The sequence below is a fragment of the Zea mays genome, chromosome 9 (assembly GCF_902167145.1).
Source record: "Zea mays cultivar B73 chromosome 9, Zm-B73-REFERENCE-NAM-5.0, whole genome shotgun sequence".
Classification (NCBI taxonomy): Eukaryota; Viridiplantae; Streptophyta; class Magnoliopsida; order Poales; family Poaceae; genus Zea; species Zea mays.
Window position 1 is genome coordinate 82,324,038 of NC_050104.1, and position 14,450 is coordinate 82,338,487.

The 14,450-nt window shown below is 45.7% G+C and overlaps 1 protein-coding gene across 1 annotated transcript; it reads left to right on the forward strand.

The window, feature by feature from the left end:
- Positions 1 to 11,256: 11,256 nt before the first annotated feature.
- LOC100282250 (reticuline oxidase) lies at positions 11,257 to 13,254 on the forward strand. Its single transcript, NM_001375325.1, has one exon. It carries the CDS (start codon positions 11,300 to 11,302, stop codon positions 12,878 to 12,880), a length of 1,581 nt encoding a protein of 526 aa, NP_001362254.1. The 5' UTR covers positions 11,257 to 11,299; the 3' UTR covers positions 12,881 to 13,254.
- The last annotated feature ends 1,196 nt before the right edge of the window (positions 13,255 to 14,450 follow it).

Here is a 14,450-nt window from a genome sequence, read left to right on the forward strand (position 1 = left end):
GCCAACGGCTCGGAATCTGCAACGGTCGGCTTCGCCAAATAAGGAAAGAGATCCGCACCGGACAGTGTCCGGTGGTGCACCGGACTGTCCGGTGCGCCAGGCGACAGAAGGCAAGAATTGCCTTCTTGAAATGCTCTCAACGGCTCCTAGCTGCTTTGGGGCTATAAAAGGGACCCCTAGGCGCATGGAGGAGCACACCAAGCATTCCTTGAGCATTGTTGATCACTCACACTTCATTCTTGCGCACTTGTTCGACATTCTTAGTGATTTGAGCTCCGTTATAGTGAGAACCCCGAGATATTGTCTTGAGCTCAAGTCTTGATCTTGTGTGTGCGTATTTGCTGTGGTTTTGAGTGTGTTGCTTCCCTCCCTTACTCTAGTGCTTCATTTTGATTCTTATTGTAATGGCGAGAGACTCCAAGTTGTGGAGATTCCTCGCAAACGGGAAAGAGTAAAGCAAAGAAGATCACCGTGGTATTCAAGTTGATCATTGGATCACTTGAGAGGAGTTGAGTGCAACTCTCGTTCGTTGGGACGCCACAACGTGGAGTAGGCAAGTTTTGTACTTGGCCGAACCACGGGATAAATCATCGTATCTCTTGTGCTTGTCCTTACTGTGTCTATTGTGTTTCACAAGAGCTCTCCTATCTACTCACTTGATTCCATTGTGCTAACACCTAATCAAGTTTTGTTGGATTAAGTTTCAAGTTTTTACAGGATCACCTATTCACCCCCCTCTATGTACTCTCAATTGGTATCGGAGCCGTTCTCTTCAAGAAAGGGACTAATCGCCCGAAGAGATGGATCCTAAGGGCAAGGGGATGGTGGTCAACGATAAGGAGAAGGAGTCCTTCGTCAATGATCCAAAGGATGACAAGCCTACTGACTCAGGCTCGGGCCACAAAAGGAAAGATGAGAGGAAGAAGAAAACAAGGCGCATCAAGGAGATAGTCTACTACAACAGTGATGAATCTTCCTCTTCCCAAAAGGACGACGACAACGACTACGAGAAAAAGAAGACGGTAATTCAAACTTTTCCTTTGATTATTCTCGTATTCCGCAAAGTTCCAATGCTCATTTGCTTTCCATTCCCCTCGGTAAACCCCCCCACTTTGATGGAGAGGACTACGGATTTTGGAGTCACAAAATGTGTAGCCACTTGTTCTCTCTCCATCCAAGTATATGGGAGATAGTGGAAAATGGAATGCACTTTGATAGTACGGATAGTCCCATGTTCATTAATGAGCAAATTCACAAAAATGCACAAGCTACTACTGTTCTTCTAGCTTCATTGTGCAGGGATGAATACCATAAGGTGAGTGGCTTGGATAACGCCAAGCAGATTTGGGACACCCTCAAAATCTCACATGAGGGGAACGACGTCACCATGCTCACCAAGATGGAGTTGGTGGAGGGTGAACTTGGAAGATTCACAATGATCAGGGGCGAGGAGCCAACCCAAACATACAACCGGCTCAAGACCCTCGTCAACAAAATAAGGAGCTATGGAAGCACACGATGGACGGACCACGACGTCGTCCGCCTAATGCTAAGGTCTTTTACTGTCCTTGATCCACATCTTGTGAACAATATTCGTGAGAATCCTAGGTACACCAAGATGACGCCCAAGGAGATACTTGGAAAGTTCGTAAGCGGGCGGATGATGATCAAAGAGGCTAGATATGTTGATGATGCGTTGAATGGCCCAATCCAAGAGCCTCAAACCGTTGCTCTCAAAGCAACGAGGAGCAAGGAAGTGCTACCTAGCAAGGTGGCACAAGTTGAGGCGGCGGGACTCAATGAGGAAGAGATGGCTCTCATCATTAAGTGTTTCAAGACGGTGCTAAGGGGTCGCAAGGAGCATCCAAACAAGACCAAGACGAAGGGGAAGCGCTCATGCTTCAAATGTGGTAAGATTGGTCATTTTATCGCTAACTGTCCCGATAATGATAGTGACCAGGAACAAAGGAACAAGAGGGAAAAGAAGAAGGCGTACAAGAAGGCTAAGGGCGAGGCACACCTTGGAAAGGAGTGGGACTCAGATTGTTCGTCGTCCGACTCCGACAACGAAGGACTCGCCGCCACCGCCTTCAACAAGTCGGCCCTCTTCCCCAATGAGCATCACACCTGCCTCATGGCGAGGGAAAAGAAGGTAAGCACTCGTGATACTAGTACTTACGCTTCCTCAAGTGATGAAGAATCTAGCGATGATGAAATAGACTATTCATGTTTATTCAAGGGCCTAGATAGAACTAAGGTTGATAAGATTAATGAATTAATCGATGCCTTGAATGATAAAAATAGGTTATTAGAAAAACAAGAGGATCTTTTGTATGAAGAACATGACAAGTTTGTAGAGGCACAAAAATCCCTTGCTTTAGAAATAAAGAGGAATGAAATGCTTTCTTGTGAATTGTCTACATGTCATGACTCTATTTCTAGCTTAAAGAGAATAAATGATGATTTGAGTGCTAAATTAGAAATAGCTAATAAATCAACATCTTGTGTAGAACATGTTGTAGTTTGCAATAAGTGTAAAGATTTTAATGCCTATAGTGAACACCTAGTTTTTATTTCTAAATTGAATGATGAGGTGGCTAGTCTTAATGCCCAACTTAAGACTAGCAAGAGTGAATTTGACAAACTAAAATTTGCATGATTGGTAGACACCCCTCAATTAAGGATGGTCTTGGCTTCAAGAGGGAAGTCAAGAACTTAACAAGCCATAAGGCTTCCATCTCCGCCAAGGAGAAAGGGAAGGCCCCTATGGCTAGTAGTGCTCAAAAGAACCATGCTTTCATGTATCATGATAGGAGACATTGTAGGAATGTGTATAGAAGTTATGATGCTTTTGATTCTCATGCCATGATTGCTTCTAGTTCTTCTATTATGCATGATAGAAATTTGGCTAGGAAAAATGTTGTTCATCATATGCCTAGAAGAAATATTGTTCATGTTCCTAGGAAAGTAATGAATGAACCTTCTACAATTTATTATGCTTGCAATGCTTCCTTTGCTATTTGTAGAAAGGATAAGAAGGTAATTGCTAGGAAATTAGGGGCCAAATGTAAGGGAGACAAGACTTGCATTTGGGTCCCTAAGACTATTATAACTAACCTTGTAGGACCCAACATGAGTTGGGTACGTAAGACCCAAGCCTAAATTTGCCTTGCAGGTTTATGCATCCGGGGGCTCAAGCTGGATTATCGACAGCGGATGCACAAACCACATGACGGGGGAAAAGAGGATGTTCTCTTCCTACGTCAAGAACAAGGATCCCCAAGATTCAATCATATTCGGTGATGGGAACCAAGGTAAGGTGAAAGGGTTAGGAAAAATTGCTATTTCATCTGAGCACTCTATTTCTAACGTGTTCTTAGTTGAGTCGCTTGGATATAACTTGTTGTCTGTGAGTCAACTTTGTAATATGGGATATAACTGTTTATTCACAAATGTAGATGTGTCTGTCTTTAGAAGAAGTGATGGTTCATTAGCTTTTAAGGGTGTACTAGACGGCAAACTTTATTTAGTTGATTTTGTAAAAGAGGAGGCCGGTCTAGATGCATGCTTAATGGCTAAGACTAGCATGGGCTGGCTGTGGCATCGCCGTTTAGCACATGTGGGGATGTAGAACCTTCACAAGCTTCTAAAGGGAGAACACGTGATAGGTCTAACTAATGCAACTTTCGAAAAAGATAGACCTTGTGCAGCTTGTCAAGCAGGTAAACAGGTGGGAAGCTCTCATCATGCCAAAAATGTGATGACAACATCAAGACCCCTGGAGTTACTTCATATGGACCTCTTTGGACCCGTCGCCTATCTAAGCATAGGAGGAAGTAAGTATGGTCTTGTTATAGTTGATGATTTTTCCCGCTTCACTTGGGTATTCTTTTTGCAGGATAAATCTGAAACCCAAGGGACCCTCAAGCGCTTCCTAAGGAGAGCCCAAAACGAGTTTGAGCTCAAAGTGAAGAAGATAAGGAGCGACAATGGGTCCGAGTTCAAGAACCTTCAAGTGGAGGAGTATCTTGAGGAGGGAGGAATCAAGCACGAGTTCTCCGCTCCCTACACACCACAGCAAAATGGTGTGGTAGAGAGGAAGAACAGGACGCTACTAGACATGGCACGGACGATGCTTGGTGAATTCAAGACGCCCGAACGGTTTTGGACGAAAGCCGTGAGCACGGCTTGCCACGCCATAAACCGGGTCTACCTTCATCGCCTCCTCAAGAATACTTCTTATGAGCTTCTAACAGGTAACAAACCCAATGTGTCTTACTTTCGTGTATTTGGGAGCAAATGTTATATTCTAGTGAAGAAAGACAGAAATTCTAAGTTTGCTCCCAAAGCTGTAGAAGGGTTTTTGTTAGGTTATGACTCAAATACAAAGGCGTATAAGGTCTTCAACAAATCATCGGGTTTGGTTGAAGTCTCTAGCGACGTTGTATTTGATGAGACTAATGGCTCTCCAAGAGAGCAAGTTGTTGATCTTGATGATGTAGATGAAGAAGAGGTCCCAACGGCCGCAATACGTACCATGGCGATTGGAGATGTGCGGCCATAGGAACAAAAGGAGCAAGATCAACCTTCTTCCTCAACAATGGTGCATCCCCCAACTCAAGACGATGAACAGGTTCATCAAGAGGAGGCGTGTGATCAAGGGGGAGCACAAGATGTTCATGTGATAGAGGAAGAAGCACAACCGGCACCTCCAACCCAAGTTTGAGCTACGATTCAAAGGAATCATCCCGTCGACCAAATATTGGGTGACATAAGCAAGGGAGTAACTACTCGTTCTAGACTAGTTAATTTTTGTGAGCATTACTCCTTTGTCTCTTCTATTGAGCCTTTCAGGGTAGAAGAGGCCTTGCTAGATCCGGACTGGGTGTTGGCCATGCAAGAGGAGCTCAACAACTTCAAGAGAAATGAAGTTTGGACACTGGTGCCTCGTCCCAAGCAAAATGTTGTGGGAACCAAGTGGGTGTTCCGCAACAAACAAGACGAGCACGGGGTGGTGACAAGGAACAAGGCACGACTTGTGGCAAAAGGTTATGCCCAAGTCACAGGTTTGGACTTTGAGGAGACTTTTGCTCCTGTGGCTAGGCTAGAGTCGATTCGCATATTGTTAGCCTATGCTACTCACCATTCTTTCAGGTTGTTCCAAATGGATGTGAAGAGCGCTTTCCTCAACGGGCCAATCAAGGAGGAGGTGTACATGGAGCAACCCCCTGGCTTCGAGGATGAACGGTACCCTGACCACGTGTGTAAGCTCTCTAAGGCGCTCTATGGACTTAAGCAAGCCCCAAGAGCATGGTATGAATGCCTTAGAGACTTTTTAATTGCTAATGCTTTCAAGGTTGGGAAAGCCGATCCAACTCTTTTCACTAAGACATGTGATGACGATTTATTTGTGTGCCAAATTTATGTCGACGACATAATATTTGGTTCTACTAACCAAAAGTCTTGTGAAGAGTTTAGCAGGGTGATGACTCAAAAGTTCGAGATGTCGATGATGGGCGAGTTGAACTACTTCCTTGGGTTCCAAGTGAAGCAACTCAAGGATGGGACCTTCATCTCCCAAACGAAGTACACGCAAGACTTGATCAAGCGGTTTGGGATGAAGGACGCCAAGCCCGCCAAGACTCCAATGGGAACCGACGGACACACCGACCTCAACAAAGGAGGTAAGTCCGTTGATCAAAAGGCATACCGGTCCATGATAGGGTCTTTACTTTATTTATGTGCTAGTAGACCGGATATTATGCTTAGCGTATGCATGTGTGCTAGATTTCAATCTGATCCAAGGGAGTGTCACTTAGTGGCCGTGAAGCGAATTCTTAGATATTTAGTCGCTACGCCTTGCTTCAGGATCTGGTATCCAAAAGGGTCTACCTTTGACCTGATTGGATATTCAGACTTCGACTATGCTGGATGTAAGGTCGATAGGAAGAGTACATCGGGGACGTGCCAATTCTTAGGAAGCTCCCTGGTGTCATGGAGTTCTAAGAAACAAACTTCCGTTGCCCTATCCACCGCTGAGGCCGAGTATGTTGCCGTAGGACAGTGTTGTGCGCAACTACTATGGATGAGGCAAACCCTCAGGGACTTTGGCTACAATCTGAGCAAAGTCCCACTCCTATGTGATAATGAGAGTGCTATCCGCATGGCGGATAATCCTGTTGAACACAGCCGCACAAAGCACATTGACATCCGGCATCACTTTTTGAGAGACCACCAGCAAAAGGGGGATATCGAAGTGTTTTATGTTAGCACAGAGAACCAGCTAGCCGATATCTTTACCAAGCCTCTAGATGAGTCGACCTTTTGCAGGCTGCGTAGTGAGCTAAATGTCTTAGATTCGCGGAACCTGGATTGATTTATAGCATACATGTGTTTTATGCCTTGATCATGTTCCTTAATGCATTTTGTTGTTTATTTATGGTGCTCGAGTTGTACACGCACTCCCTGGACCTCACAAGTCCATTTGCAAGTGATGCACATATTTAGGGGGAGATGTGCTACAACTTGACCCTTTGAAGACTAACTGTGTGCTTGAGTTTGCTTAATTTAGTCTCAAAGGAGGTTTGAAAGGGAAAAGGTGGACTTGGACCATGCAAGACTTCCACTGCACTCCGATGAAAGAGTAACGAATTCCAAGTTCATCTTTGTATTCTTATTGCCTTTTTACTCTTATTTGAAGATTTTGGTGAGGCAATGGGGTTAAAGGGCCAAGATTGCTCCCGTTTTGGTTCTTGATGCCAAAGGGGGAGAAAATAAGGCCAAAGCAAGAAATGGATCAGCTACCACTTGAGAATTTTGAAAATAGTAGAATAGAGCTTTTAGTTTGACAAAACTCTCTTATTGTCTCTTTTGTCAAAATTTTCTCTCTTGTGGGAAGAATGGTTGATTATGGGAAATAGGGGGAGTTTTTGAATCAGTGATCAATGTCTATTGGAACAACGCTCTTTATGTCTCAACAAGTGTGTTTGACTTAGAGATAGGAAATTGAGTTTGATTTGCAAAAACAAACCAAGTGGTGGCAAAGAATGATCCATATATGCCAAATTTGAATCAAAACAATTTTGAGTTCTCATTTGTATTGATGTTGCACTTCTTTTAGTTGCTTTATGTTGTGTTGGCATAAATCACCAAAAAGGGGGAGATTGAAAGGGAAATGTGCCCTTGGGCCATTTCTAAGTATTTTGGTGATTTAGTGTCCAACACAAGTGCTTTAATGATAAACTATGCCAAATGGTGGATAAGGTGCTAATCAATACAAAGGTATGAATCTAGACTTAGTACATTGGTTTTTGTGTACTAACATATTGGTCTAAGTGCTAGAATCAAAGAAAATACAATTGGAAAAGCTTGGCTCGAAGCAGCCAAGAGTCTGCTCAGTCTGGGTGCACCGGACAGTGTCCGGTGCGCCAGGCCGGTGTCTGTCAACTGGCTGCTCTCGGGAAGCAATTAACGGAGTACAGCTATAAATCACCGGACTGTCCGGTGGTGCACTGGACTGTCCGGTGAGCCAACAGTCGGCCGGGCCAACGGTCGTCCGCGGAATCTGCGCGCGATGCGTGGCAGAGCCAACGGTCAGAAGGGGGCATCAGACTGTCCGGTGTGCACCGGACAGTGTCCGGTGCGCCAACGGCTCGGAATCTGCAACGGTCGGCTTCGCCAAATAAGGAAAGAGACCTGCACCGGACAGTGTCCGGTGGTGCACCGGACTGTCCGGTGCGCCAGGCGACAGAAGGCAAGAATTGCCTTCTTGAAATGCTCTCAACGGCTCCTAGCTGCCTTGGGGCTATAAAAGGGACCCCTAGGCGCATGGAGGATCACACCAAGCATTCCTTGAGCATTGTTGATCACTCACACTTCATTCTTGTGCACTTGTTCGACATTCTTAGTGATTTGAGCTCCGTTCTAGTGAGAACCCCGAGATATTGTCTTGAGCTCAAGTCTTGATCTTGTGTGTGTGTATTTGCTGTGGTTTTGAGTGTGTTGCTTCCCTCCCTTACTCTAGTGCTTCATTTCAATTCTTATTGTAAGGGCGAGAGACTCCAAGTTGTGGAGATTCCTCGCAAACGGGAAAGAGTAAAGCAAAGAAGATCACCGTGGTATTCAAGTTGATCATTGGATCACTTGAGAGGAGTTGAGTGCAACTCTCGTCCGTTGGGATGCCACAACGTGGAGTAGGCAAGTTTTGTACTTGGCCGAACCACGGGATAAATCATCGTATCTCTTGTGCTTGTCCTTACTGTGTCTATTGTGTTTCACAAGAGCTCTCCTATTTACTCACTTGATTCTATTGTGCTAACACCTAATCAAGTTTTGTTGGATTAAGTTTCAAGTTTTTACAGGATCACCTATTCACCCCCCTCTAGGTACTCTCAGGGACGTCGGACGACACCTCGCCACATGCTGTCTCAAGCGAACCACCACCGGTGAATAGGACCAGTCAATCCTAGTCAAAGGGATCTCATCATCAGAGTCTCTACAATAACCAGAATATCTCGAAAGATGCAACGGATACACCGTACCAGGTGTATGCCTACGCATGACGGTAAGTGACGCAAGCCCATGACGACATGTGAAGCTATGCTACGCGCTACCGTGCAGTGGGACTAACCCACGGGACCCAACGCACACTACTATGAGGATATCGGCATTGGCCTCGCTAGAGGGACCCGTATGACGAATGAGCAATATGGTGCGCCATACTATGGGTACAACTACACATGACCCTACGGATAGTATGACACTAGGGGCACAACGTCAAGCCGAGGCAACGAATCAACCTCATACCAAGTACAGAGCAAGTCACCCTTTAAGGGTCCTACCCTTGAACTATAAAAGGGTGGGACTTCTTTCTTCTAGGACACAAGCATACTTGTTGTAACACACTCTTTGCAATACTACGATAAGCACTACACTGGAGTAGCGTGTGAACCCGAACAAGTAAAACCCCTGTGTCTCAGATCTCTTGATCGAATCCCAGCGGTTCACCATTTGGAGTGAGTCCACACTAGCATCCACACATCCACACCGAACACAAATATTATTGTCCCCGGATTCCCAAAAACACGACAAAAGGATATGAAGGCCTGATTAGCACACCTACAAAGGAAAAGAAAATAATACCCCCTAGAGGATTTTGTAGCTTATATGTATAGGAACCAAGGGCATACTTATAATTTTGTACAAATTAAGTTGTACTCCGGCTCACTTCTATAAATAGAGATACAGTGCCATGCAAACAGACATCTTTTGGAGGGAGATATAAATTGCTCTACCTGTGAAGTTGTGACTTTCTTACCTTTGTATCATTATCACGACCCTCGAAGGTATATTTGCAATTATTTGTTTTCAGGAAAGGATAATAAAGGGAGTACACCGGTAATGAGCTCTCAAGCATTTTCATTCTATTATTTCAAGGTGTGTAATTATGATAATCTTTCTCTTTTAATCTATCTATCCAATAGATTAAGGGAATAAAGATCCGTTGTCCCTAATTGTGTTGCCCTATTTTGATCTCCTTTAGGAATCGAAGCAGGTGACCAACATTATCCCATGCCGACAATAGCAAGCCCGTGGTTAGACTTGGCGTCAAGTGCAAGGTGGATTCAGGAGGCGATCTTTACGGCTAGCCAGCGACGGCATACAAGGGAGCAGTGCTTGCGGTCGCCGGAGCCGAGCAGACTGAAGACGAGGGCGAGGAGCTCCACGAGAAGGTTGCACTAGTACAAAGAAGCTCTATAGTGACGGTTTTAAACCTATTTTCACTGGCGTTTATTAGAACCGTCGGTACTAGGGGCCAGTAAAAATCATCATTTTTACAGGCGGATAACCGAGGACCGTCAGTGGAAATCGATTTCCACTGGCGGACGACGTAATAAATCCGCTAGTAAAAATTATTTTAAAAAACATTAAACAGGTTTTTTAAAACAACAAAAAAATTATTTAAGGAGAGGACCCCACCACCCGCCCGTCTCCATTGAAGTCGCAAGTTGCGGCATTTTTCACGTAAAATTCTCGCGCTACGCGGTTGTTAGTAATCGAACCGTCGACCTCACCCTCGCGCGTACTCTCCACTACCACTCCGTCTATGGCATGCATTGTGTCTAGTTTGTAGTTGTTTTGTCCAATATTACAACAATTTGAGTGTAAATTGCTTATTTGAGACTCTAAACGAATTCAAATAAAAAAGTTGTCAACTACAAAATTGAATAACTTTTGAAGGTCTACAACTTTTATTTTGGCACTTTTTCATCCGAGGTAGTTTGCAAAATATGAATTTTAAATTTGACATACTTAGATTCATTTTTTAGAACCGAAATGAGTTCAAATAAAAAAGTTGTCAACTACAAAGTTTCATAACTTTTAGATATCTGTAAGTTTTATTTTGGTGGTTTTGTCATACGAGGTTGTTTAAAAAACTCGAAAAATTAAGGAAAATAATGATTTCTAGTGGCGGTTCCTTAAGAAAACCGCCACTAGAAATCGATTTCTACAGTCGGTTCCTTAAGAAATCCGCCACTAGAAATCATGGATTTTTACAGGCGGTTTTCTTAAGGAACCGCCTGTATAAATACGATTTCTAGTGGCGGTTTTCTTAAGGAACCGCCAATAAAAATAACACAGTCGGTTGATAAACGAATCCGTCTGTAAAAATATATCGTCCCGCAGGCTTTGAGCCTTTTTCTACTAGTGTTGGCGGCGTGGTCCTGTACGTTGTAGTAGAACATGAAACAAGATTTATGTGGAGGACATATGTGTCTGGCGGGCGTGCTCTTTGCAAAATGTATGCAAGCAAAAGCTGGTTGAGCCAGCATTTCTGGTTTCACAATCCTAATAGAAATGAGGGACAGGCTTTTGGCAAAGTTATTTTAGGACAAAAAAAACAGCTTGGTATTGGTTAACTAAAAAATAACAAATCCACAACAGAAGAGGAATGCCCACTCATCAACATTTGGTACTATTTGGCTCCACGTTAACATTGCATTCTTTTCCATTGACGCGGAGATGCAATTCCCGGTCATCACCGGGTTTCCCGCTGATGGCAAGAAATGCATCCGGCAGAAGGCCACAAAAAAACGTAGGCTTTGACCAGTTTATCTTCCTGATATAGTTTCCATGCAGTAAGCCGTACCTCCCGGACCAATGAATCGATGCGCGCGAGTAGGAAACGGAGAAGAGGAATGTCCACTCGTAGCTAGGTCGTATCCTCTATATAAGACCTATGTCCTGCTCTTGTGGCGACCAAACACGTACACGGTGCAGTGCAATCCACTCACCTGCTATGGCGACATCAAGGCCCCTTGCCTTGGCGCTCCTCTTCTGCGCCTTGTCAGCCTGCAGCCACGCCGCCATTTCCTACCCACCGTCGGCCATGTCCACGGCGGCACCTGCCAACAATGGCTTTCTCTCGTGCCTCATCAAGAGCGTTCCCCCGCGGCTCCTCCACGGCAAGAGCTCGCGTGCGTACGGCTCCATCTGGGAGTCCACCGTCAGGAACGTCAAGTTCGTGTCGGACAAGACGGTGAAGCCGGTGTACATTATCACCCCCACCGAGGCCGCGCACATCCAGGCCACCGTGGCGTGCGGGCGCAAGCACGGGCTGCGGGTCCGCGTGCGGAGCGGCGGGCACGACTACGAGGGCCTGTCGTACCGGTCCGCCAAGCCGGAGACGTTCGCCGTGGTGGACCTGTCCATGATGCGGCAGGTGCGCATCGACGGCAAGGCCGCCACGGCGTGGGTGGACTCCGGCGCGCAGCTCGGCGAGCTCTACTACGCCGTGGCGAAGATGACCCCCAGCCTCGGGTTCCCGGCGGGCGTGTGCGCCACGATCGGCGTCGGGGGCCACTTCAGCGGGGGCGGCTTCGGCATGCTGCTGCGCAAGTACGGCACCGCCGGGGACAACGTCATCGACGCCAAGGTGGTGGACGCCAACGGCACCCTGCTGGACAGGAAGTCCATGGGCGAGGACTACTTCTGGGCGATCAGGGGTGGCGGGGGCGAGAGCTTCGGCATCGTGGTGTCGTGGCAGGTGCAGCTCGTGCCGGTCCCGCCCAAGGTGACCGTGTTCCAGATCCACAGGGGGGTCAAGGACGGCGCCATCGACCTCATCAACAAATGGCAGCAGGTGGCGCCGTCCCTCCCCGATGACCTCATGATCCGGATCATGGCCATGGAGCAGGATGCCATGTTCGAGGCCCTGTACCTGGGCACGTGCAAGGACCTCCTCCCGCTGATGGCCAGCCGCTTCCCGGAGCTGGGCGTCAAACAGGAGGACTGCAACGAGATGCCGTGGATCCAGTCCGTGGCCTTCATCCCCATGGGCAAGTCTGCCACCGTGATGGACCTCCTCAACCGGACGTCCAACATCAAGGCCTTCGGCAAGTACAAGTCGGACTACGTCAAGGACCCCATCCCCAGGGACGTGTGGGAGAAGATCTACACCTGGCTCGCCAAGCCCGGGGCCGGGGTCATGATCATGGACCCCTACGGCGCCAGGATCAGCTCCATCCCGAAGGATGCGACGCCGTTTCCGCACCGGCAGGGCGTGCTGTTCAACATCCAGTACGTCAGCTACTGGTTCGGCGAGGGCGACGGGGCGGCGCCGACACAGTGGAGCAGGGACATGTACGCGTTCATGGAGCCGTACGTCAGCAAGAACCCTAGGCAGGCGTACGCCAACTACAGGGACCTCGACCTTGGCGTCAACGAGGTGGTCGGCGACGTCTCCACCTACGACAGCGGCAGGGTCTGGGGCGAGAAGTACTACAATGGCAACTTCGAGAGGCTCGCCAGGACTAAGGCCAAGGTGGACCCCTGCGACTACTTCAGGAACGAGCAGAGCATCCCGCCATTGCTCAAGTGATCGATGATACCCGGTCCCATCCAGATCCTTTCGACCGCGCCAAGCAAAAGGACGACGAGTCGTACATGATTCTGCTGATTATATTAATTAGATTGATCCTGCTTTGCATGCGTTGAGCCAGGTGCTTTGCATGGCGAGTTAGCTACGTAGTTTGGCATCAGCCACATGCATGACATTAAAACACAAGCTGACAGCCGGCTACCCAAGTAAATAAGGATACGCGACATACACTGTCGTGCCAATTAGTATGGCTGCTTCTTTTTTTGAATATTATTAGTCAACATTTTATTTCATTTTCCTTGTACTGATGCTACTCCATGCATCTTAATTATATTCATATATATATAGACGTCGTCATGACATTTTTCTTGCGATTATTGACGCATCTCTGTGACGCGTTTGGCAATATTTGGGAGTTACTTGTGTTGAAACTTGAAACATTACGAAACTACATTGGTTGATATATATTACCCTCCCAGAGCTCTTAATTATAGGTTGTTTTAGTTTTTTTGATACACAACTTTTATTATTATATAGAAAAACTAATTCTAAACATGACGGGTCCATGTTCTACAAATTAAATTAATTAAAGGGCGTGAACAAGCAATCAAATTTCAAAAATACAGAAGGACTTTGCCTCCTAAATGTAAGATTCATTTTTTTGCACAGGTTATAGCCAAGAGAGTTAATAAGTGGCAAAAAAAAGTCATACACCCGTATGTGTTATAGTTATTCATTAAATGATGCATACACTACCAGAAACAAGTTCCTTATTGAGTACTTAGAGTTTGCCGAGTGCAAAATCTTGGGCATTTGACAAAGAATACTTTGTCGAGTCTCACTATCGACGAAAAACAACACTCAACAATGACCATCTTTACCGAGTGCACAACACTCGACATACAATGACTCTCGACAAAGGCATATTTACTGAGTGCTAAACACTCGGTATACTAAGACTCTCGGCAAATGGTCGTCAACAGCCGTCTGTACATGACGGTAGTTAACTATGTCGAGTGCTCACGGAGGACACTCGACAAAGTCATGTCTTTACCGAGTGCCACCTTGAGACACTCGACAAAGAATTCCTTTATCGAGTGTCTTTCTCTTGGTACTCGATAAAGTTTGTTTGCATTTTTTCATTTTCCCCCAACTTTTTTGTGGTGTGTTCCTATAGTCTCTGGACCTACATGTCCAATTTTGGCACATTTTTCTAAGTGTTTGCTATACCTATTAGATTTAGTTTATTTAATTGAATTTCTTTGGATAATTCAAATTAGAACTGCAAGTCACTCGAAAAATAGAAAACAATGAATGTAAAAATGATATTCATGTTATTGAGCACAAGTTATGGCCTAATTCAGGAACAGACCAGAAAATTTGAACACCATGTTCATAAACATGATCGTGAACTTGTGATCTAGTTGTTTTAAAATTGTATAAAACACAAACCAAGTCAAAAAATTATGAAAATATGGTATCATGACATCTTGACAAGTTTCATAATTTTTTCTGACTTTCTTTGCATTTTATACAATTTTAAAGCAACTGGATCGCAAGTTCGCGGTCA

What these genes read in the sequence shown, in the direction of transcription:
- LOC100282250 (NM_001375325.1), top strand. Translation starts at nt 11,300, where the DNA reads ATGGCGACATCAAGGCCCCTTGCCTTGGCGCTCCTCTTCTGCGCCTTG.